Genomic DNA, 25,454 nt, shown 5'->3' on the forward strand with positions numbered 1-25,454 from the left:
GAGACTACAACCCAGTCCTTCAGGACGGAAAGGCAAGCAAGAAGTGTTTGGGAGTACACAGTATGCAAATACTTGCCACTTCCTCTATGTTGTCACCAGGGTTGTAGAACAAGATGCACTAAACCTATGTCTCAACTGGGCAAGGACTTCCATGATGCAACAGAAACAGAAATGTGAGTGAGGCCTGAGTGTAAACTGAAGGTCCTTATATAAAATTTTCAAAACTTACCAGGCCACTAAAATTCAGCTTGGCCCCAACTTTGCTGTGACCTCACTCTTTTTTAATGAGCAGCTGTCCTGGTACTAATCCTGCCTCCTTCCATGGTAATCCCCTTTCCACGAGCCTGAGAGAGCATGTCATTAATCTAACACGAATACACTCTGACAGAACCCTGTGCTTTGAGTAACATAATATATGCAATCATCTAATGGCTCTGCTGCTGGAATTTAAGCCTGGGTCTGCCATGTTCAAGGAAGCACTCAGTGTGTGTTTGTTGGATGCTCAACCTGCCTGGTTACAAACACAGAGGCAAGAAAATCAACAAGCCCATGAGATTATGTACCTTTTGATGAAAACTAAACAAAATAGTTGACTGGGGATTCCATCAGATGAACAGCGTGGGTTAGTTAAAAGAACAACATGACCAGATGTTAGGTTTTAAGAGATTGTGTCACCTATTCATTCTATTGCTCCAATGTCTTCTAAGGCCCACAAAAGGCACCTATGGAATACTTCATTTGAATCACACTATTGGGACTAGAAGGAGCCTTATAACAAGAACACTGACAAAGTGCTTTTCCCCTCTCTGTTTTGAAAGAAACCACTTCTTCCCAATGCATTTTGTTTAGGGTATCACAATCTCCTCTCACCAACTATATGCCAATATGTGAGCACCAACCGTATGCCAGGCAGCAGGTCATCCCTGGAGATAGGACAGTAAACATGGCAGATCCTGTCCAGGGCTCCTCTGCACTTTTGATCTTACTCCCCCGAGTTCTGTGAGTCCAGCAGCACATAGGGAACTGGCTTTGGGTGGGTGTGCTGTATAAAGAGGGGTTTCTCACAAGGCTGTTTCACAGCAGGGGGCTTTGTAGAAGAGCCATCCATGGCTCCCCAGTGACAGGCTGAAACCATCTCCCTGCTTGAGGAGTCACCAAAGTGACTGACACTGAGAAAACCAAGCAGGAGGTATTTGGGGTAGTGGGGAATTGGCCCTGAACTTGGTGAGTCCCAAAGTGCCTCTCCCACGTCAGGCAACTGGAGGAGCCTGGGAAAAAGTCTTTGAGCATCAGCAAGCTCTGATACATCCAAATGTGAGCTAGGATGAGCCTTCTTCCAGCTGTAACTTTCTCTGCTACTAATTTTGCCCTCTACAAAAGTCTTTCTGATTGACAGGCATGCAGAATCAATCTCAGGGAAACAGGTTTCTAATTTGCCCTAAATTTTTGTAGCTTCTCTCATCCCTTGCCTGTCAAAAAGAATGGACCGTCCTGGTGGCTGAACAACTGATTCTTGAGGGACAGTGAATTGAAACCATGAGCCTTGCTATGACCCCAAGGATATAAGCTTCCTAAAATGGCTGTAGGTGGGTCAGGAATTTTTATTTGCGCTAGAATGTAGAGATTGGGAGGAGAGAGAGGGATCTGAGCACTCAGTTCAATGGCCTCTCCATACATGTCTGTTCACCCTGCACAAAGTATGCACACTTGGGTCAAGAGAGTAGTGAAGGAAGACAAAAGAGTATTTCCCAATGATTTGATAAAATTTACATCCAAAGCTGAACTTCAAGCCAGGTTCTGACAACATCAGATTCCAGCAAATCTCAGTAAAATCTGTTCACTTCTTTCCTCCGAATTATTTCTCCTCTACCCTCACCCCCAGTTTCTCCATCTGTCTTTTCTCACTGATAAAGGGAGAGCTCCTGAAATAAGACCATTGGCCTGGAAGATGGCAAAAAACTTCCAGTTTGGCCAAGGCTAAAAACAGCCCTGTTGCACAGATGTGGACATTGGCTTGGACGCATCCCACAAAGCACTTTGCCATCTGTTGACATGACCTCGAGGGCCTGGCAAGGCTGAGATTCTCATCCTTATTCTAGTGTCTTCCCACAGACGTATGGCTGGGAGCTGATTGAGAATCCCATGCAGGGACTTTGACAGCATTCTGTGCTCTGATCCCTGCTCTGTGGGGCTTCCAGGACTCTCTGAGGACTTCCCCATACAAGATTGGAAGGACAAAATCCCCAGCTAGGTGTGTCCTAAAAACAATGCTTCATATCTTCTAAATAAGGAAGTTGGGGGCCAAAAAGGAAGAGGATTGGCTGCTCATGTTGTGCTGCTCTCATCCCAGAGTGGATGCTCTAGACCTCCAATTAATAAAGGCACAACTTGGAGATCCCTCCATTGAGGTGCCACCCCAGCCACCCATTCCAGTCCAGTCAGAGAGTCCCAGGCCACCCCTAGACCATCTGGCTGGAATCACTTCATTGGCGCTTTGCTTACGCAGTTATGACTGTAAAAGCTTTCCTGTATGCTTTATCGGTCAAAGAACCTATTTGCCTTCAAGACATGGTCCAGGGCCACGGGTGGGAAGGAGGCAGAGGGTGTAACTGTTTGAGACCCATACAACCTCCAGCAAAGCGGAAATGAGAAGCAGGATCAGAAGGTTAAACGTCAACGGTTTCAACATTGACCGTGGAATTTGCAAAGGGGTAAATACCATATTGTGTGCGGGAGCCAAAGAATTTATTCGAAAACAGCTGCCCAGTGTGTCAGAACAGCGCCTTAGTTACAGAGAAACACAGATGGGCCAACAACATACATATTCTTGGGTTTCATAAACCTACTACAGCAGGGAGAATGGAAACAGGTTTCCTGCCAAGTAGAAAATTCCATACACAGAAGAGATAAAGAACGTGCTGCTGACTACAGAACATCAGAGAAAGACTTAATATCTTCTAATATCTCCCTGGACCCCGCTGGTTTGGTTAATAACTTAGTTTTCTCTTGGCATCAAATCCATCCTTTTATACTTTGCTTTGAGATGCTGAGAGGCTGGTTCTCTGCAAACCAAATTTCAGTGTTACTCCCCCAAGAGGCTCTGCCAGTAGGGGGCTCTAGAGGAAGCTAGAAGGCTGGAGGTGGAAGAAAGGACGCTCCTTTCTGTGTGCTTCCTGCTACTTTCTATTGGCTTCATGTGGCTGTTCCATTCCTCCAGCAATGAGAGTTCCTTGCAGAAACATTTTAATCCAGTTTGCAGCAGTTTTTCTGAACGAACCTCATGGTGTCCTCTGAGACACCAGCTCCAGTCAAACAGCACCCACTCCTCAGAGGTTGGGGTCCAGCTGCCTGAGGACTCTCCTTGGAGCTCAGGGATGCCAGCATTAGCTGGCAGCATCCCCAACCCCCATGCCCAGTCTCCATCTCAGAAGCCCAGGATTCAGCTCACAGGGTCTTTCTCCCAGAGACTAACTTTTAATAAGTCTAATATCTTCTCTCCAAACGTTTCCCCCAGCCTTGGAGGCAATAACTAGTTTCTGCATTTGCTACCTCCTTCCTGCTCTGTCTTTTCAGTAGCCTGCTTAATGATTCTTGTGTATTAGATGCTGTTTGTTAAAATGACTGATGCGGTTTCTACCTCCTGCCTGAACCTAGCCCTACAAGCATAGTTAGATTCTAAGCATCTCTAGGTAGGAGGCAGAAGCCTGGGATGACCCAGCCCGCCTAGGCTGTGGGTGCTGGAGGGGCTGTCCCCATCCACCCATGGGCCCACATTGCACTCTGATTTATCTCAGCCAACTTCTGCATGAGCTTGGGACGAGTTCAAATTTAAAGGACATAGTGAAATTTGTGGCAAATTGTGGTTAATTGCTGTACAGTCAGGCAGGGTGGCTGCAGAAATTCCTTGCTACACATTAGGCAGTTTCTCCTTGCTGACCAATAGGTGAGGTGTGTGGAAATACCCTCATCAAGTGTTTTCGGGAGAAGATGATCTTGTTATAGCTTGCAGTGGGACCATCTCTAGCATCTGTGAGGAAGAGTGTGGGTTTTGGAACAATGGTGGAAGTCATGGTCACCATGGGATAAGCACCCCAAACCGATAACGAAGCCCCTGACAACGGGTTCTTGAACATAACTTTGCCAGAATTCTTGGGCGACTTTCTCCTTTTTTGCTGAATGATGCCAGAAGCTTTGCACTGCCTTGGTGCCGGTCGACTTTCCTCCAAGGCTTGCATGCACTCCAGTTCTCTAGCTTTGCTCTTCTCGATGAGTCTGTTCACCATCGGGGAGGTGTATGTGACATAGCCTGGCCACGGTTCATGCTTTTCAAACAGAGTCGCGGGAAACTCAATGTTTTCTATTAATTCTTCCAGCAAAGAGAAAGAGAGGCAAGTTAGAGACACAGTAACTCAACTCTTTAAAGAATTGGAGGGTATTAGAACCACAATTTGTAGTCCTCCCCATTGTACGCAATAGCCCTTCTACCTCCTAGAGGAATATTCTGATAGGAATAAAATCCAATTCAAAGTTGGGGGACAGAAGGATATGCCATGAGGCATAGCAATTAAAAGGAGAACATAATTATAAAGGACAGGCACCTTGGAATCAAGAGGCTTGGTTTTAAAGTTTTTCGTGTGACCTCAGACAAATTATTGAAACTCTGAATTTCCATTTTAAAAAGAAAGGTTACCATTAAGGTTTTCATGAGGATTAAATGATCTCATATGTTTAAAGGGCTAAGAAGAGTCTGTAGTCAGACTGCTTGGCTTCAAATTTCTTCTCTACCCCTTTTACTAATTGTGGACCTTGAACAAGTTTGTTAAGCCTCTAAACTTTAGTTACCTCATCTGTGAAATGCAAATTAGAATAAGATCAACTTCTTAAAGAATATAATTTAAGTAAAGCTGTCAGCATATGTCACAAGTGGTAAGTGGTAACTATTAACATTGTCGCAAATTGTTAACTATTGGCCTCTGCCACTTCATTTCATCCTTTCACCCTACAAGGTGGGCATTATCCTCATTTAACAGAGGATGAAACTAAGGCTGACAACCTAACAAAACTAGCAAGTAGTGGATTTGAACCCAGGTCTAACTGACTCAAAAACCTATGAGCTTTTTACTACAGGTTCTGGCCAGATGTTTTGGGTGCCTGGGCAGGGGAGCTTTGCTAGAAATCTTACCCATTAGCTTACCAAGCAGCCTGCTGCTCTTTTGCAAATATTTAATCACAGGCAGGTCCTTCCCTCTCTTCTCTCACTTACAGCATCACTCTAGCTAGTAGAAGAGACTCAAAATTTTTCTCCTGTAGCTGCTCCCTCTCTCTATTTTCCCAGGAGATGCATACTTTCCAATCAATATATTAATATTACATCAATAGTATTCATCCTCCCAGGTCCAACAAGAAGTTGGTGGAAAACTCTATCAATGGGAATAGTCAAGACAAGATGCTGATGATAGGGACATTGTCCAGCTGCCTCCGGGACCTTCAGAAGCTGGAGATTGTCTGGGAGTGGAACTGCCAGTGAAGAATGTGCTGAGGAAAGAATCCATCTCCTTGCAAGAGTCATGCATGACTCTGCCTGAGGAAGGCAAAATGGGTGACATCTTCTCACACTAGAAAATGGACATCAAAGCTTCCAAGCACAGACTTAACGGTTCCATTGTTTTTCCTTAGAAACAAATGCAAAATGCAGAAATCTTGTGATTAGGGCATATCCCTGAGATGCAAACCTAAAGCTATGTGGACAACACCCTACCATCTTCTGAGCATATTATATTCTTTACCAGTGTAACCATGGTGGGCCCTCATTGGTCCCTTCCTCTATGTCTCTGCACCCCAAATATTCCAACCTTAGCCAGCCACACCCTAGGAGTTTCCATTGTTAATACCCCAGCCCCTACCTTCATCTTTCTCCTCCTTCCTTACATCGATCGTCTCTTTCATTTTTACAGCATTCTCCATGCCAGATGTTCACATGCCTTTGGGAAAACACAGTAGTTATCTGGGGCTGCCCCAAACTGACCTGAGAAAAAAGTGATTAGAGCTACCCCAAGAACGCTGAGTCCCAGGGTATGCATGAGGCTAAGGGATTCCACCCTCAAAGAAGAGAATCACACCTTCTGAGAGCTGCAGAGAAGCTGGGGGTGCCCAGTGTAGGAGGTCCTGACAATCCTTGGAGTTCTCTTTTCTGGTCTCCTAGCTTTAAAGGACTAAGTGCTGATGCAAGACCAGAGGATATATTGAAGATGAACAGGTGAAGGGAAAGTGTTCCAACTTCAAAACCATGCCAACTCATCTACAGGAGGTCAAATCTTAAGCCATGTAAATATGGTCAAGTTCCCTCCTTCCAGCTCAGCCTGGAAGAACAGTGGGGGCTGGGCAAAGAGCAGGGGCCAGGAGTTGGCTGCATGGATTCACTTCAGGAGAGAAGCCTGGGTCCTGAGCACAGGCTGAGTGAGGAAGAATTCAATTCCTGTGGCTAAATGGGTGGGCAATTTAATGGGACTTATGGTCCAACAGTTCTCCAACTTGAGCATGCATCCACCTGAGGGGTTTGTTATCACACAGATGGCTGGGCCCCACCCCCAGAGCTGCTGATTCAGCTCACTCTGTTCTAATCAAACTTACTAACTAAAGATTTACAAGCTATTATCATTAACTACCTAGAGACCAGAAACAGGTCTAGGAGATCTTTGTGTTTCCTTTCCAGTTCCAATGACACTTGTTTTTATCCAAGAATGCGTTATTTTATACATGACCTCTGTGCCCTTGAAACATTTTAAGGTGCCATGGAACATTTCCTACTGATGCCAAGTGGACAAGAGCTACAGGTAGTTTTGATGATATTAGTCCAGAGGACACACTTAAGAGAAATGTTGATCTAGGTCAGTGCTTCTCAAACTTTAGCACAGAGAACTAGTTAAAACACAGATACCTGGGCATGCCTCCAGAGGTTCTGACGTAGTTGGTCTGTTTGAGACCTGACCTTTTGCATTTCTAAAAAGCTCCCAGAAGATGTTGATGCTGGTGTTTTGTGCACCACGTTAGCCCTGACCTCGACCGAGTAATGGTTCTAGATCTTTCTTTCTCTGCAACATACATGAGGGAAGTTTTGCTCTTACCTGAAACATTCCCTTGAGATATGCAAGTCCCAAGATTTCCAACCCTTTTTCTTCCTAATCAAGGAAACTTTATTTGTTTCTCATAAATGAGCCTGTCATTTATAGATGAAACCTTAAATTCCACTATTTATGCAAAGTAAATTATTCACAAATTTTGGCATTCTGTTATAGTACACCTAGCAAAGGAGTCTTACAGCTCATTTATAGTAAAAAAAAAAAATCAAGTTTTTCCAATCTATTCAGCTCCAGGATCTATGGAGTTTTTAGTGGCAATCTTTCATTGACAACAGAATTTTAGGAGAATTCATTAAATCATTTTTTTGAGGTTAGGAAAGAAATTATGCTCAAATAATCTTCTAGCCTAGGCAGAGTATCATGTAATTTTAAAAAATGCATTTGGATGCTGAAGCATCTTATTTCCTATTCTAAGACATACCACAAATATGGAGCAACTCATGAATAAAATCTCAGAATTTAAGGTATCCATTACAAATCTGGCATAGCCTGGGGCTCCCCATCCATGTGGTATCCCAGCCCATGCCTGTCACCTCCAATGAAGAATGTCCCCTGACTTATCTTCAATGTTTGTAGAACTGTTAGAAATCTCTTTCCAACTTCTCTTTGCATTTTTCCCCATATGTAAAACAGGGTTAATCAATCATGCCAGAGGGTAGAAAAATTTTTTGAGTTGGTGATATTTGGGGAGTTATGGATGGTAGTTCCTTTCATTCTTCATTCTAGTCAATGAAATCTGAAGGCTCAGAGAAGCCCATATATTAGGGAATTATTTGTTCCAAAACCAGCATGCATGTGTATAACCACCATCTTGCTCAAAGTTTCTCTTCATATCTCAGCAGATCCCATTGAGGATTGAATCATGTTCCCCATGAAAGGAAGACATGTTCAAGTCTTAATCTGTGTTCCAATGCTTATGAATCCATTTGTAAATGGGACCTTTTGAAGATGTTATTATCGGTTAGGTTGTGGCCAACTTGAATCCCTTAATCCCTATGACTGGAGGCTTTATAAAGGGTGGAAATTCAGACGCAATCAGGTAGTAGAAGCTCCAAGTCAGAAGAACTCAGAGAGAAAGAGAAATCACTGTGTGATGAAAGACTGCCATCACCAGGACACCAGATTCTGAAAGAAAGCATGGTCAGAATCTTGAATTTCTGGCCTCTAAACTGTGAGCCAATAAATTCTTGCTCTAGCCAAACTTTGTTGTTTTGTCATAGCATCTCTGGCAAACTAAGACAGACCTTTACAGCATCCCTGTGTGGCCAATAGGACAATTCTATAAAATGGGTGAATTTCCTTAGACCTACTAATGCCAGCACTAGGAAACCTCTGAAACCAAGGGACAGAATGCTTTAGGCTGCCTCAGAACTCATGGGGGGTGCTTGCTTGAATATAAAAGGAGACAAATAGTTGACCTTAAGTCTGAAAACAAGCTGTGGGATTTTATAATTTCCTTCACTTCCAACACAAAGGTCCCATTTTATGTTCCTATAAGTGAAATGCAAACCAGCACTCTACAGACAGAACACATATTGATGGGAGGGGCCAGAGACACAGCAGTGTAGTGGCTTTCTTGTTTCTGCTACAGACACAAAGGCCCATGTTCAATCCACTGAGCTTTCCTAGCTCCCCTTGCCCCCAACCTCTCATCCCACCATTTCCAGAATCAAGTCTGATATGTTGGGTTTAGCCCAGATAATTTCAGAGGACTGGCACTTGCCTTAGGCCTGATACTACTTTTGTGACCTTGATCGCATTCCCTAACTTTTTTACAATCCCAGTTAAATCATCTATAAAAGGAGGATGAGAATGGATTGATTTCTGTCCTGTTTTTCTCGCAGAGTCATAGTTGTAGGAATAAAATATCTGGAATTTAAAGTGTTTCAAAACAGTAGTCTTCAAACTTTGTTGCACACTGGAATTACTGGGGCGGGGGGGGGGGTGTCTTTAAAAATACCAATGCCTGGCTCTCATGCTCAGCATTGTGATTTCATTGGAACAGGATGTGAGCCAGGCATTGGGAGGTGTAAAATCTTCCCCAGGTGATTTTAATAAGCAGCAAAGGTTGGGAACCACTGTTCTAGAATCTGAACCAAAGAAAACAACACTGAATATTTACAAGGTGCTACTTTTAACTACCTAGAGAGAGGGAAGAGGTCCAGATCTTTCTCCATTCCTTCCCAGTTCTAAGACATATATTTTCATTTAAGAGTGTTGCATCTCTGTTGCCTTTAAAGATTTAAAAGGGCCATGGAACATTTCTACCACCACCTGCCAATAACTTGAATTGACTTGAATCAAAGTAGAAGGAGAACCCGTGGTTTAAAGGACTGAGCTAAGGAAACCAGCTGTAGATAAGATTGCCATACAAAGCTAATCATCTCACTATCTATCTGTGCCAACAACATGCATCCTTCTCTCACTAAACCATCTCACGAAAGGATCTCCTGGGTATTTTGTGGGTTCCAGGTAGGACTGAATGGATTAGCATATTGGCATGTGTCAACCCTACTAAGATATTTTGCTCAAGTTAATGCTGTGAATGCAGTGTTGATTGCAGACAATGATGGATGAGACATTATCTTAATTCAGTATTTTCTAAGCTGTGCCCCCTGAATTGCAAGACTCCTTCAAGATCTTAATAGATGTTATTTAACGTGATAAAAGGTCCCTGGTGAGAATCAACCTGTATGGCCACATAGATCATGTAACCCATGGAGCACCATTCACATAGTCTATGATCTCACACAATATGGCAAGCCTGACCTTGGTCAAGCAAATTTGGAAAATGCTGTGTTGAATTCCTCTACAACAGGATTCCTCCATTTGTAATATGTCAACCTGTTCTGTGACTCTCAAAAGGGAGATTGACTATGAATGCTTTCCAGTCTCATTTACTAGGGAATCCTTTATTTATCTGTTGGTTGTTTATATTACTTTTTTGTGTACAGCATCTCACAGAATTATTAGCCAGTAAAAAATTCTCTGGGAAAGGATGTCCTCAGTCCATTTGTGTGGATTCTGAAACAATGTCTTTCTCCAGCCCTGGTTTTGGAACTGTGACCATCTTAGGAGGAAAGAAGGATAAATTTGCTTAGCGATAGAGCTGAGACTCCCAGCTTTTTAAGGAGTCGCACAAAAGCACCCTGTGGTGGTTTGAAGCTGTTATGTACCCAAAAAGACCATGTTATTTTATTTTAATACATTCCTGTGAGTGCAGGCCTGTTGCAGGTGGGACCTTTTGGCTAGGTTATTTCAATGGAGTTATGACCTACCCCATTCAAATGAGTCTTAACCTTTTACTGCAGTCCTTTATGAGAGGATAAAAGAAAAAGAGAGAAAGCTCAGAGAAACCCCCAAAAATCTGAGAGACAAGAACACACCCACTGAAGATGAGAGAGGAAGCCACTGAAGCCAGAAGCTGAAAGCAGTGAAATCCGAGAGAGAATGACCAGCAGATGCTGGCCATGTGCCTTCCCATGTGCAGAGGTGTCAGATGCTGGCAGCCTTTCTTCAGAGAAAGTATTCTCCTGCTAATGCCTTAATTTGGACATTTTCATGGCCTTAGAACTATAAATTTGTAAGCTAATAAATCCCCATTGTAAAAGTCAACCTATTTCTGATATACTGAATTTCAGCATCTTTAGCAAACCAAAGCACACCCCTACCCAGAGAACAAGCTAACATGAATGTCTAATGTTTCGTTGGAAACTCAACCTGTTTCCCTCAGTTCAGCCTCTCTTCTCTATGCTCCAAACTGCAGGGGCCCTTGTCTTCTTACTTCCCATCCCTCACCTTCCTCCCTAAGCCACTCCACAAAGTCTTTCCTCCACCCAGGAGGAAAATCACATCTCCCCAAACAGGAAGCCGATGGAGAGCTTCAGTTCACCTCTGTGTTTTATCCTCCATTTGCTTCCTTACCCTCTGTTTCCTTTTCTGCCCTCTGGCTAACCCTCGTTTATTTTTGGCTGAAGAGGAAGTGTCTTGAGAGGCTTATCTGAGATCCAAAGAAAACAGAAGTCTCTCCAGAAGTTCCTGGATCTGAGTCAACTTAGTGCAGTGAGTAGTTGATGAGCTGATCTCTGTCCTGAAAGACTAAGCCTGGAGACACAGAGAGCCCCCTTTCTCACAGGCCAAGTATATGCATGGACTCCCTACATATCGGATGAGGGGGACATACCGAGTGCACACTCGACAGACCTCCCCTGACCTTCACTTTGTTATAGCTCCACTTCCTTACCCTGCCCCATCCCGTGGACATTCTGGGGTGGGTGTGTCTGTGGCCAACTCTTTCTATGCAGCCCTATTTCCACCCAATGGGCTCTAGAGAGGTGCACACAAGACAATCAATTGATGTGCCTTTAGCAACAGTGGTGCTGGGGAGTGAGCCTATGGGACCCCTAAACCAGTTAAGGCAGAGGAGAGTGGGAGTCGGGGCGGGTAAGGTGGTCTTTTGAGAAAGAACAGGCATCCTCTTGCCTTCTCCTCTGCAACAATGTGGCTGCCATTATGTCCTCCTGCCACCCCTCCATTCAAAGAAGAGGAGAAAGGAGCCCATTACTGTATTCTGTTATAAAGTCAAATTGCATATACTGAACAGCTTTAGTAGTTCTCAACATGTTCTAATGTAGACCAGGCCTAATTTTAGGGAGCAAGCACATTGGGGATGAGGAAAGGAGAAACTAATTAAAGAATTGCCCACCTTCTAACACAGACCTGGCAATACAGATTCAATACTTACAGTGGTAGGGGAGGGGTGCACTGCTTTTTGACATGCTTCCATACCTGTACCTATTTTCTTTAACTTCGCATGACTTTGAAGGTGTTTACTTTTCTGACAGGGGAAATAGATTTCATCTACTGTGGCCATGCAACATTCCTTGATTCACTCATTCATTGTTTCAGGCAGTCAACAAATGCATTGTGCTGGTTTGAAAGGATGTATGTACCCTAGAAAAGCCATGTTTTAATCCGAATTCCATTTTGTAAAGGCAGCTGTTTCTTTTAATCCCTATTCAAAATTGTATGTTTGAAACTGTAATTAGAGCATCACCCTGGAGATGTGATTGATTTAATCAAGAGTGGTTGTTAAGCTAGATTCAGTGGAGGCATGTCTCCACCCATTTGGGTGGGTCTTGACTAGTTTATTGGAATCCTATAAAAGAGAAAACATTTTGGAGAAAGTGAGAGATTCAGAAAGAGCAAAGAATGCTGCAGCACCATGAAGCAGAGAGTCTACCAGCCAGCGACCTTTGGAGATAAAGAAAGAAAATGCCTCCCAAGGAGCTTCATGAAACAGGAAGCCAGGAGAGAAAGCTAGCTGATGACACTGTGTTTGCCATGTGCCCTTCCAGCTGAGAAGCCCTGACTATGTCCACCATGTGCCTTCTCATTTGAGAGAAGGAGAGACCCTGAACTACACTGGCCTTCTTGAATCAAGGTATCTTTCCCTGGATGCCTTAGATTGGACGTTTCTATAGAATTGCTTTAATTGGGACATTTATAGGCCTTAGAACTGTAAACTTGCAACTTATTAAATTCCCTTTTTGAAAGCCATTCCATTCCTGATATATTGTATTCCGGCAGCTAGCAAACTAGAACATGTATATTGAGCTCCAAACACTACAATCCTAAGAGGTGCAGCTCCCACATTCACCTAGAACCCATCACGGATGCCCCAGTCTCACCTCTTGCTTTGAGGTCTACCTTTTTCCATGTCAAGTGCCCATAAAGGCAGCTTTGTTTCCCATGCCAATAACAGATCAAACAAGAATGCCAAATGCCATTCATCTCATCAGAAACAAAGGCAGAGAAATTCCAAAACACAGTCAAAGCAAGTCCCATCAGCCATTCTTCAGCAAAATATTGAACATCTCTATGCACCAGGCATTGTGCTAGGTTGTGGGGACAACAAAGAAAAATGAGGCAGGACTCGGGGTTTCAGGAGCTCACAACCCAGTAAAGGAAGACAGAATAAAAGCCTGGGGCGTGGGGGTGGGGGTGGCGGGGAGAGGGGTGTAAAGAAACAGTTTCAGGAGGAGGAGATGGTTGAGCTGAATCTTGAAGGACAGGGCAATGGTGGGCAGTGGGCATACTTTAAAATGTCAGCTGCAGTGTATTCAAACATTGAGTGCCCAATGTCTGCATTCTTTCAGAATACCAAAAATGCAGGCACTTTCCAAATGGCATGCTCTCTGAAATTTGAGCTACAATTTTGAGATGGCTGAATAAACCCTTTACGCGTTCACCACAGGAAGGAGGATTGGACATTGCTTACCTGTCAGATACAGCTACAGTCTGGATTTATATATATCCAAAGAATATGAAATGATGATGTTAAAACTCCTACTTTAAGATGTCATAGGAAGGGGTGCCAGGGTAGTTCAGTGGTAGAATTCTCACCTGCCATGAGGGAGACCCGGGTTAGGTTCCTGGCCCATGCACTTCCCCACCTCGAAAAAATTCAATTATATAAATGATGCTGCAATAACAGGATAGTCACTTGGAAAAAGAATGAAATGTGACACTTTCCCCACTATAAAGCATAAAAAGAAAGGCATCTTGAGAAGACCCATTAGACAAGAAGCACTAGTGGCCCTTTTACTTAATGGTCAAATGCTGACTTTAAAAATGAAAATTTCCAGAAAAGGCAAACAGGCATAATCAGAGCACAGCTTTTCAACCTTTACCTTCCACAAGCATTTTGGAGTAGACTTGAAATGTCGATGGGCTAGACAAGTAGGAAAGATGTGGAAAAGACAGGAAGAAAGAGCCTTACAACCCCATGTTCAGGAAACCAGGGTTGAAAGGCTTTAAGCAATTTGAGCCTCAAAGACACTCTCTTCGCCTGACTCCAGGCTCCCCAGCAATGGGAACGTGGAAACGTGTAGCCTCACAAGGTCTAATCAATCAGAAAAAGGAAGTCCTGCTCCACTCAAACAATGGAAGCATTGTGAACCTGGGAACATTTGTGGGAAGAAGCCAGGCAATTTCCAGGACTGGTCTCAATCAAGGGGCCAGGCCACCCCCTTTTAAAATGCTCAAAGCAAGTGGAATCCACATCAGCATTTACTTTGAAGAACGTTGACTTGCATTTTAGAGCTTGCCTAGAAGCAAAGACTAAAAAAGCAGCTGACTTCTATAAAATTCAATTATTCCATCAGCCTATTGATATAATGTCCTCAGATATCACACATTTATACCAGTTCATGCCAGAATGTGAGACGTACATAAATCACACATCGCACCCAAATCTTGGGTCATGGGCAACCTTAAATTATGATTGAATCAAAACTCCTAATTATTTGGGGGCTAGAATATCCACACTTGAACCATCTTCAAAATAAGTCATATCCCACTCCCCTGAAAATTGAGAGTTCAGCTATATTTTTGGAGTGTATGTTATTCATTCATATCCAGCAATGGCAATTTTGCTCCTGAAACAACTTACAAAATGGATAACAAATAAAAGGAAGGTGCAGCATTGGGGGTCAAAGCAAAGGAAGGTGCACTTGTAAGTGGATATTCAATGCAGCTAAAGTTGGAATATGAAGTGAAGGAAGTTAGGTTTCAATATCCTGCAGAGATGAACTCTGTACTATAAGCCAAGTGTGGCCAGCCAGCACATTCCCTAGAAGATCATAAGGAGGAAATAGTACAAATCACTACCATCCTAGAAAAGAAATTCAAGGCACATGCCCTTTTGCTGTATTTCTTTGGATGTGCTCTCATAACAGAAATTGTATACCAACATTGTAAAAGTTTGGAAAATAGCATTGATTGTAAATCTCAATGCTATCCCACAACTATGATCTATGTGCTCCCAGCCCAGTTTCTTACATAATTATAATCACAAAATGTACATGCCTTGTGAATCTGTATTTTTGCTCTAGCATTGTATCATGTAGTTAAAGGTTCCTAGGAACAGTTATTTTAGAGGCAGTTTAACAATCCATCAAGCAAATGAACCGTTACTAATCAGACCCCATTTTGGGGATTTGAAAGTGTTCCTAAGTTTAGCCACTCTAAGTGAGGAGAGCAGCGTGTTTAAAAATGAAGGACTTATTGGTGCTCATCTCCTATTCATACCACAGCATAGGAAGGTGCTCAGAAATGTTGTTCATGGAAGATTTCTAGTCTCCCCAAAACCTCTGTACTGCCAAAGCCACTCCCTATCAACTGTGTGAGTTGATCAGTGTCTTCCCCGCTTCCCTATATTCTTGGACAAAGAGCAGGTAGAATATTTGCAACCATGGTCTCTAAAGATGCTACCAAATCCAAGGGTCATTACTCATTGGCGCATGGCCCACCAGTAATGACATGGAAAACTGAAATGGGGTCTGAGAGGGAGCCTGTTCTCAGTCCCAAGGAGAGGTAGAGGTATTTTTCACCCAAAAAAAAAAAAAAAAAACACAAGTCGAGTGTGATATAAAAAATATATTTATTCCTTCTAACCTCCAATGTTCTGGAGCAGCTAGAAGGAAAAATCTGAGATGATGGTATGATAGCCCATGACAAACTCTGGGATCTGTCCCATAACTACGTGTTGAAGAGTGCTCTGAAAACTATTGTTTTTTTCTTTCTTTGCTGTGTATATATGTTATATTATACAATAAAAAATGCTAAAAAAAAATCAGACTCTGAGAAGTAATTGACTAAAAGGAATGGTTCATTGGCTCTATGAGTTGCTGGATGTGTCCCTTTTCCTCTGTAATACTATGCTCAGAAAGTGATCTTCTGAAAATTGATACACCAAATAACTTGTAGGTATGCGTCCCATTATAAGTTACTACATTGAATTCTGAATTATTATTTACCTTTCAGTTTAGTCAGAATTAATCACTCCCCAAAAATCTTATCACTCCACACCTAAAGCACCATTTGGATATTAACAACTACCAAAATCTGTTCCTAGGACCCATCTCTCTTCTGAGCCTTTGTCATTTCCAACTGTTCATTTGATATTTTACCCCTAGGTATTTTGCCTTCCCAAGAAATTTAAATCTTTTCGAAGCCAAGTCAGCATCTGATCCTTCTACAAGCATCTCCTTTATCTTCCTGCTGCTTCTGTTAACGACATCACATATTTTATGACCCTCAAAGTAGAAACTTGACTTCCCTCCCCCTTCTTCTTACTTCCCAAATTCAGGCCCCATCCTCCAAACATGACTTCTTAGCTCTATTTTCCTTCCCTCCAGCTCATTTTCCACATGGCTGCTGCAACAATTATCATTCACAAATAGATTCATTCACTCATTCAACACATACATGCAGGATGCCTGTTGCATGCCAAAGACTGCACCAGGTGAAGAAAGGCATAACATTCTAAGCAAAGACAAACAACTGAGGGACATCTGATCATGTCACACTTCTGTTCAAAACTTATTTCCTCCCCATTACCTGCAAGATAAAAGTGCAAAGCCCTTAGCTTGGTATACAAGACCTTTAAAATCCAGTTCCTACAAACCATTCCAATCTCATCTCCTAGTACATGATTCTCCCAGTATACACCCTTGTCTGCATTTACATATGCACACACACTCACACTCTAAACCCCAATCTTTAAAACGCCCCATCATTACCCATCCTTGCTGGGCTCTTATGCCCTCACTCCTTGTCATGTCCTTTTGTCTTTGCCCTGAAGTGTCTCCCACTCCACCTCCTAAGAAGCTACATGTCCTCCAAGACCCGGGGAGGAGCTACAGCTCAGATACCCAGGGAAACCCTTCTTAGTCCTTCTAGGAAAAGAATCCTTCATTTCCATGTGTTCTCAAAAGGTAGACAATGACTATTATAAATTTCATTTATCCCTTTATCATGAGAAAATTATCAGCATTCAAAAGATGTTGCCTTTATTTGGAGACTTGAGCAAACTGACACAATTGTGTTCAGAATAGGAAAAGCTGAAAATAAGACACTGATATCTGGAGACCACCCCCTATGCTCATCCCACCCAATACATCCCTGGGATTTTCTGCCAAATGTGCTTGTTTCTTGGGCCTTCTTCTCTTTTTGTTCTCCACACTTCTCCCAGGGAACATCAAACAAGTTCTATGGCTATAAATACCATCATTATCTCTAACCTGACCCCACCCCCGAAGTCCTGACATATATATCAAACTGCATTCTTTGTATCTTCACTTATATCTTTAATAGGATCTCAGACTTCTCATGGATCCAACAGAACTCTTGATTTTATCCCTAAAATGTTCTTCTCCAGTCTTTTCTATCACAAAAAGAGGCACCACCATTCACAAAATTGCCTGAACCTAAAATATGGACAATGACTTTGACTCGTCTTGCTTCCTTATTTAGTATCTTCAATCCTGTGTTCTCCTCCCTACTTCTATCTTCCACCATTATTTCACTTCTCAAGTCCAAGCCACCACCATCTCCTAACTGGTCCCTTGGCTTCTACTTTTCTTCCCCCATAAATCCCTTCTCCACAGAGGACCCAGAGTGATATTTTCAAAACATGAATCACAGTGAAGAATTCCTCTGCCTAACATTCCATTTAGGACATGATGTATTTCCTGGCCTTGGCCTACAAAGCTCTCCTTCATCTATCCTCTTCCTTTCCCTCCAGGCTTAGCCAAGTTCCACTCTCTCCATTTCTTACTGCCCCACTACATTGGCCTTCCTTCTGTTCTTCAAACCCACCAAGGTAGTTTCCACTTGAGCTAATTCAGATAAAGCATTGAGAGCAGGGACCTTCACCAGCTTCTCCTTCTGCCTGGAATCTACTTTCCCCTGATCTTTGCATGGATTGTTAGTTCTTATAAACCAGGACTCAGCCTAAATGTCATCTCCGTGAGACTTTCCCTGACTACCTAAAATAGGCACCAAGTTATTATATTGTGTCTCCTATTTTAATTTGCCGCATAGAAGTCTCTCTGCCTGACATTTTTCTTATGAGTAAAGAAAATTTTTTTAGCTTAAAAAAATTAAAATTTTAAATCCAAGAAAGCAGGGATCCCATCCTTGTCATCACTGCTCTGTCCATAGGCCCTTAGATCAATAACCATTAAAGAATGTTAGTGCAATTGCTACAAGAAATTAAGTGTCAGGCTGAGGTCATTGGGAATTCAAACATCTGGCAGCTAAACACTCATATATGACACCAACAGAAACCCTGGACTAGATGACCTGGTCCCAGACATTATTGAGGAAGGATAAATGGCAAGATGTGGGACACTACCTTAATAAACATGACAACAAGGCTTATGGAAAGATTTGGATTCCAGTCCTAGCACCACCCTTTACTGCTTGTAAGTGGACAAATCACAAGCTTCCCCAAATTGTAAAATGGGGTAATACACTTCACTTGTAGGATTGTTGTGACAACTGAATGAGAAAATGCCTATGATATCCCTGATTCACCATAGATTTCCGAAAAGAGCAACTGTTCAAGCACTTGGAAGCACAAAAGTACCAGAATCAGGTTTCATTGAAAGAAATTGTTTCAATAGCCAACTCCAATATTTTTCTACTTTTTCTCCTTTCCCACCTGGTCCTGTATTGTGTTCTGTACCCTCCATTTCCCACTAAACATGGACAGGCACCACTACCACCAAACACAGCACCTCATTTGTCTTCCATAAATTGCAAATGAATGTAAATGCCTTTTCCCATGCATGTGTTTTGTTCTTTCAGAATGACTGTAAATCTAGACACTGTGGCCCTTGGAAGGGATTCCAGGTCTGCTCCAATTGTACAGCTTTTGGGAGGCTTGGATTGGATTCCAGGTGGGGTTATTTGTGCCTCCTCTGTGCTAAGGATCCTGTGTGTGCCTCAAACATCTGAGCATTCATACTGCTATGTATTCGTTGGTTGGAACATGTCTGTCTCTTCCCTAAATTGTCTTCCCTAAATTGTTCATTTCTTTAAGGCTTACAAGTAAGTTCTTTAAATTCCAGTCAACTCTGGGCCCAAATAGTGTTTACTTTGAGGATGAAACATGCTCAAAACCTAAGATCAGTGGAAACAACCCAAGTGTCCATCACAGATGAATTGCTAAACATAGTGTGGTATACATGCACCATGGAATGTTATTCAGCCATCAAAAGGAGTGAAGTTCTGATAACATGCAAACTACAGGGTTAAACCTTGAAGACATCATGTTGAATGAAAAAAGCCAACCCCAAAGGAAAGATATTGTAGGATCCCACATGAGTGAAATATCTAGAATAAGCAAATTCATAAAGACAGAAAGTAGATTAGAGGTTACCAGGGGCTGGATGGAGAAGGAGGAAGGGGGAGTTATTGCTTAATGGTTGAAGAGTAGCTGTTGAGCATCACGGAAAGTCTCGATAATGGATGATGGTAATGGTAGCACAGCATTGTGCATGCAGTTAACACCACTGAACTGTACACTGAAAAAACAGCTAAAATGGGAAATGCTACCACAATTTTAAAAATAAGAATGCTTTTTTTTTACACACCTAACTCCAAACTTGCTTACCATTTTCTCACTTTCTCTCTTCCTCAACTGCCCCAACTGGAAGTTCATGCAAGTCCCTGGCATGGCTTATTTTACTAAGTTTCTAAGAAACAGAGATCGAGGAAGGTAAACAGGCAGAAGCAAACACAAAGATATAATGTAACATGCCTAATGTGGATGGTTTGGGGGAAAATGGACAGTTCAATATAGACACAGTTGAGGTTAAGCAAGAAAATAGTAATTGTCCATTCCACAGAGATCATGAAAGAGGTCCCTTGATATGGGGATGAAATCTTCAGTTATTAGTTTTGGAGTGAATTTTTCTAGATTCAAGTACACAACAAATAGTATACAATGAAACACAACTGCTATCCACATAGAAACTATGTGGGTAACATGCCAGGAAATTTTGAAGTTTAGACAAAAGGAGTTTTTGTTGAGTCAGTGATACAATTAAACAACAAGGGTTTTGATGTGTTTCCTTGGCCTGGTGGAGGGATGCATCAAATACTTTTATAATCTGGGAATGGGCCCTCCATAGAATGAGTTGTGTGGAAATCCTCTTCCCAAGGAGGCTTGGCCTTTAAGATGCACCCTCGGGCAGCATTGCTCTCCCCTAGCTGCCCTGTTTGTGTTACTGATACATGAATTAGCTAAAGGCCCTCCTATGACAATGCAGCAGGTGGAAGAATTGTTTGAAGTATAGCATTGAATTAAGAGCCCCAACAGGCAGCTGCTTCTTATTTGTGTGATCCTGGAGCAAGCTATTTAAGTGCCCTAAGCCTCAGTGTTCTCATCTGTAAAATTGGGGCAATATTGGAACTAAAACTTGGATCGTCATAAAGATTTAACGAGATAATTCAGGTCAAACGTTAAGAACAGAGCCTTGGCATGGCCAGAGCCCAATGGCTGGACTGCTGTCATCACGAATTTGAAAGACCAGGACTGTCTTCCACAACGTCAAGGCAACGCAGCCCTGTGGTCAGGCTGGGGAACTTAGTAACAAAATGAGACACCCCACTGCCTGCCCCCCGCAAAATGAGTCAATCAAGGGAGGATCCTACAAGATTCTGAAGCAGAAGAAGGTCAGAAGATATACTCAAGGGACACTTCACTGTCCCCCAATTTCATCCCATCCTGCCCCACCCGCCCCACTCCTCAGATCACAACAGCCCTGCCTGTACCCTCTGCTCACCTAAAGGATGCACTGACACCACAGGTCTAAGGCATCTGTGTCTACTCACATCCATATTTGTGTATACACATGCACCCCATGCAACTCTCCAAAACTAGCACACAAACACACTTGTATGCACGCACACACACACACCTGTGTAACTGTCCAAAGCTAGCACACAAGCATCTCACCCACACTCACACTAGAAGACACTCTTGCACATACACTCATACACTAACACACTCACACACACACACAGAGCCCTGCACGATTCCCCAAAGCCACCAGCTGCATCTGCTGTGCTCTCCAGCTTTGACATGCATTGTCCCAGCTGAGTTCTGTTTCTCTTCTCAGATCACAGCAGCCCTGGTCTAAAATGACTTAATGAGCAAAATTGGGCCAAGAAGTCTCGCCAGATTCCTACTGTGAATCATCTTGAGACTTAGGTATGCAAACAACAGTTAAAGGGGAAGCAGGGTGGAGCACAGAATTTGGAGTCAGGGGAACTGGTTTTGAAACCCAGCTTTGCCTCTATGTCTAGTCTTGAGTGAGCTACTTTTTTCCATCTGAACCTCAGTTTCTTTGTATCCAAAATGGAAACCATCCTACCTCATGGGATGTTATGATGACCCAATGAATGTAGAAAACAGTATTTCATGAACCATAAAGTGTGACAGTCTGCTTTTGTGATGAAAACCAAGAGCCATAAACTAACAGGATATAAATGTCATCGTCTGGTTTATAGTAAGTCCGTGGCCTGGAGGAACACAGACCACAGAGAGTGATAGCTGGTGCAGCTGCTGTCTTAGGCTCCTTTGCTTTCATTTGGAGTGGAGATGGAATGGGATGGGAGAGTGGAAGTTCAGTGTAACCAATTGAAAATCTCAGAGCTATCCATCCCTGGGAAGTCTTGGGAATGCTATGTCAATGAAGGCAACCACCTCCCAACAGAAGTAAAGCTGAATGTAGAACTCACTTCCTTTTGTCTGTCACAGCCACTGGCTGACTCAGACTTCTGGGGTGGGAGGACCCATGGGCTGGACAAAGACTCGGGAACAATTGGGCCTATGAGGCCAGTGGTGGGGAGCCTCTAGGAGGGTTCTGATGACCCCCCTCCTGGTATTCTCGTCCTTGAGAAGTCTTTTCTCCTTGAGTATGGGCTGGACCTAGGAACTCCCTTCTAACAAATAGAATATGGTAGAAATGATGGATGTCATTTCTGAAATTAGGTTACAAAAAACTTTGGTTTCTACCTTTGATTCACACACTCTCTCTCTCATTCATTTTGAGGGTAGCCAGCTCCCATACTATGAGCCACACCATGGAGAGGACCATGTAGCAAGGAACTGAGGGAAGTTTCCAACCAACAGTCATCCAGGAAGTGAGCACTTCAGTTTGCCAGCCTTTGAGAAACCTCATCTTGCCAAACTACAGAGGTGAGTTTAGAAGTGACCCCTCCCCAATTAGCCTTCAGATGAGAGTGCAGCACCAGCCAACACCCTGATGGCCACCCCATGGAAAGACTCTGAGACAGGGGCACACTGTGAACAGATTCCTCACCCACTGAAACTGTGAGCTAATAAATGTTTGTTGCTTGAAGCTACTAAGCTTTGGGGATAACTTGTTATACAGCAAGAGATAAGTAATACAAGGACCTTACCAGACCTTATAAGGAAAATCACACTCATGAAACTGAGACATAAAAGTGTTCCTCCTCTGCCAACAGCAGAAGCAACTTCCCTGCACAATTCGTTCTTCCACTCCACTATTAAATACCCTAGAAATGAAATAGTCCTAACAAAAGCCAATTTGGGCAAGACCATTTTGATGCAGGGAACCTACTGATATGGCTAGAGGGCTTAGGGTTGGAAGTAGGGAAAGATGAAGAATTTGGGGACATTCAGGGGTGAGGTTGGGGTGTTTGCCTTGTATATTACTTGAGAGGTAGAGATAGCTGAAATTTTAGTGACTTCTTTCTAAGACCAAGTAAAAAATATGCTTGGCATCAAAATGGCTTTGCAAAATTGACCAAAACAAAATGCCAGGTCTTGTCATGGAAATATTTGATCCAACCCACTACCTAGACACTGTTTGGACTTTACGTGTCACTGGGGCCAGAAGAATTGCCACCAACCTTTCCTCCCTGCTCAGCCACACACTCACACCATGAAAGGGGTACGGGGACAAATATCCAGGAGCTTTCAGCCCAGGGTCCAGAATGGTGTGAATTCAAAGGCTACCATCAGCACCATGTCATCCTTGGATTTGGGCTGTTCTGATTTGAACTTCCACCAAACACTGCAGAGAGGACATCATCATGCTGTGTGACATGAGAGTTTTCCCTACATCATTTGGTCATCATCCCAGAACCCAAGAGTGGAAAAAAAAACTGCTGGTTGTGTATGATGGAAGTGAGGGGCTCCTTTATCTCTGAATTGATCGGTTGAACTTCCCTGAAGTTCTCTGTATCTTTAAAGCCACTGAAGTGTCAACACTTACTAAATGGTCCCACAGCCCTGGAAGGTCATGTGGTCATCTCCCTCATCACAATGGCAAGAGTTACAGGTTATGAGAATCACTGACCTGCCCAAGTCTGAGCGATCTAAGTGGCTGTGTGGGAGTTGTGTCCTCCCAGCTCCAACAGGCCAGCTCTCGTGTTGCTATGTCTCCGTGTGCCTCAGTTTCCTCCTCTGTGAACAGTAAGGCTTTGGGTCTAACACCCTGTGGTCTCTCTTCCAGCCCTGACCCCCCACACATCTCCAAATGTTCCCTGAACAAAAGGCTCCAGTCCTGGAATGCACTGAAGTTTCCCAATATCCCACCAAATGAATTCCTTATGAGCCAGACCTCTGGGTTTACACTAACCGAGAAAACACTGCAAGCCCTGACCTTCGCATCTCAGCTTGTTCTCATTCTCTGACGCGTTGGAAAAAGAGGAAAGCTAACTTTTGCCCTCTATGGTGGGAAATGCAAAAGGCACAAGCACAGAGCTCTGTGAGTTTTGACCACGACAAACCCCTCCTGGGCACAGAGCCCACGGAGCCAGGGCAACCATCTTTCCATCAGCCGCATAGAAATTGTCCACGCAGAAGGTACCCGGACTTACCCTGCTCTCACTCCCTTGCCAACTGCCATAAGCCTGGTTCTGTTCTGTTGCAGTTGCAACGTGGAGCCAGAAATCTGGAAGAATTTAACACCCAGTCGATTCAGACACAGGAAAACATTGTTCAAAGTAAACACTGGAATCCCTCGCTCATCATCCAGGAATGTAGAGCCAGCAGGGTCTGAGCTCAGCAGCTTCTCAGAAAAGCCTCCGCTCAGTTTTGGGGCTGCAGAGCAGGAGGGCAGGGAGGGGGTTCCAAACTGCTTTCAGGCTAAGACCTGGGCATGCTCAAGAGGGCGGCACTCAGGGCGTCCCTTGACCGGGGAAACACGGGCAGTGCTGTCAGCAGCCTCCGGTGAGAGCGCTCACTGCCTCCCCCCATGGGACACAGCCCATGTGCACCGCCCCTGAACTTGTGAAAGATGAGGGAAGCGAACCCCTCCTCCCTTTGCAAAACCGAGAGGGGCTCAGGCTGCTGTGGGATTTTCCATTTCCTTCGTGTCCCAGCAGGCTTTGAAACAGAGCCACTTTCCCTAGAGGAAGAAAGAAAGCTGTGTGTGCTTGGCCAGGGTGCTTTCAGTTAAGAGATGTGGGTGCTGGAAGGGATTTGGGGACCAAAAGTCATTTTCCTGGGACAGAGACTTAACTGAGTCCATCTTTTGAAAGATGCATGAGCCAGGATCTCCACCCCTTGCCCTCGGCCTGGAGAGTGGAGAGGAAAGGATTCGCTTTGCCCAGGGACTATCTCGGGGATTCCAGAGTCATCTGTGGGATTCAGTCATGTGTGTCCCTTTGCTACTCTGCCAAAACTTCCACCCATGAAGAGGCAAGGACGATGCGCATAAGTCGTTCGCTTGGTTGGAGTGATGTCACTCGCCTCAGCTGGCGACAAAAAGGGAAAGGCTCCTTCCAGTCACAGGGAGGATGGGGGTATTTGCCCAGGAGGCCCGGGACGGGGAGAGGTGATTTAGGGCAAGACCCCGGGAGGCAGGGCAGGCTGGACAGCATCGTTACAAGGGAGGATTTAGAGGCTCAGAGTGTAGGAGGAGACTGCAAGTCAGGGATTGTGCAAAGATAAGAATGCGGAGAGATTCCAGAGCGGGCTGGGAGCCTGGATAGAGTCAGATGGGGGTTCCGCAGAGCAGCGGCAACTGGGTCATCCTGATGAGGTCTAAGAAACAAACCACTACGTGTTCAGCGGGACGGACGTTCTCTCCCTGACCGACGGACGTGGTGTTCAGCCCTCCTCGGACCCGAGGGACCTGGCCAGCTGTGTCGACATGGTCCCGCTGACTGGACACCCCCTGCCCCTGCCGAGCCAGCGAGCAAGAGGGGCTCGCCCCTGCCCTCCGGGAGGGATAACCCAGGGCAGTGGGAAGTGAGGAAGAGGAGCCAAGAGGGGGCCGGGCAGGAGCCACCAGGCAAGAGGAGCGAGAACGAGGGGAGTGTCATCTCAGGAAACCAGGAGAGGATGCCTGCCAAGGAAACGGAGATATCGGAGTCACAGGAACAACAAGCACGCAAGGGCCACATGTGTCCACTGACCTTGCCCTAAAGAGGGGCTTAGGAGGGCCGTGGGATTAACGGAAAGGG

The 25,454-nt window shown here is 44.0% G+C and overlaps 1 protein-coding gene across 5 annotated transcripts in view; it reads right to left on the bottom strand.

Annotated features, from left to right (window-relative positions):
* Positions 1-651: 651 nt before the first annotated feature.
* Positions 652-25,454, bottom strand: part of CDRT4 (CMT1A duplicated region transcript 4) — a 30,021-nt gene continuing 5,218 nt past the window's right edge. For 3 of the 5 annotated variants that reach the window (XM_077166061.1, XM_077166058.1, XM_077166059.1), the window contains exons 2-3: positions 5,904-5,981; positions 652-4,366 (exon numbers count right to left, since the gene is read on the bottom strand). In XM_077166061.1, the coding sequence (XP_077022176.1) occupies positions 3,915-4,366; positions 5,904-5,964 (513 nt within the window). In that variant the 5' untranslated portion in view covers positions 5,965-5,981 and the 3' untranslated portion in view covers positions 652-3,914. Of the gene's footprint in view, positions 4,367-5,903; positions 5,982-13,419; positions 13,545-23,864; positions 23,922-25,454 lie in introns of those variants that run through there. The other 2 variants (XM_077166062.1, XM_077166063.1) reach the window with 2 other exon arrangements.

Source organism: Tamandua tetradactyla, chromosome 6 (genome assembly GCF_023851605.1).
Source record: "Tamandua tetradactyla isolate mTamTet1 chromosome 6, mTamTet1.pri, whole genome shotgun sequence".
Classification (NCBI taxonomy): domain Eukaryota; kingdom Metazoa; phylum Chordata; class Mammalia; order Pilosa; family Myrmecophagidae; genus Tamandua; species Tamandua tetradactyla.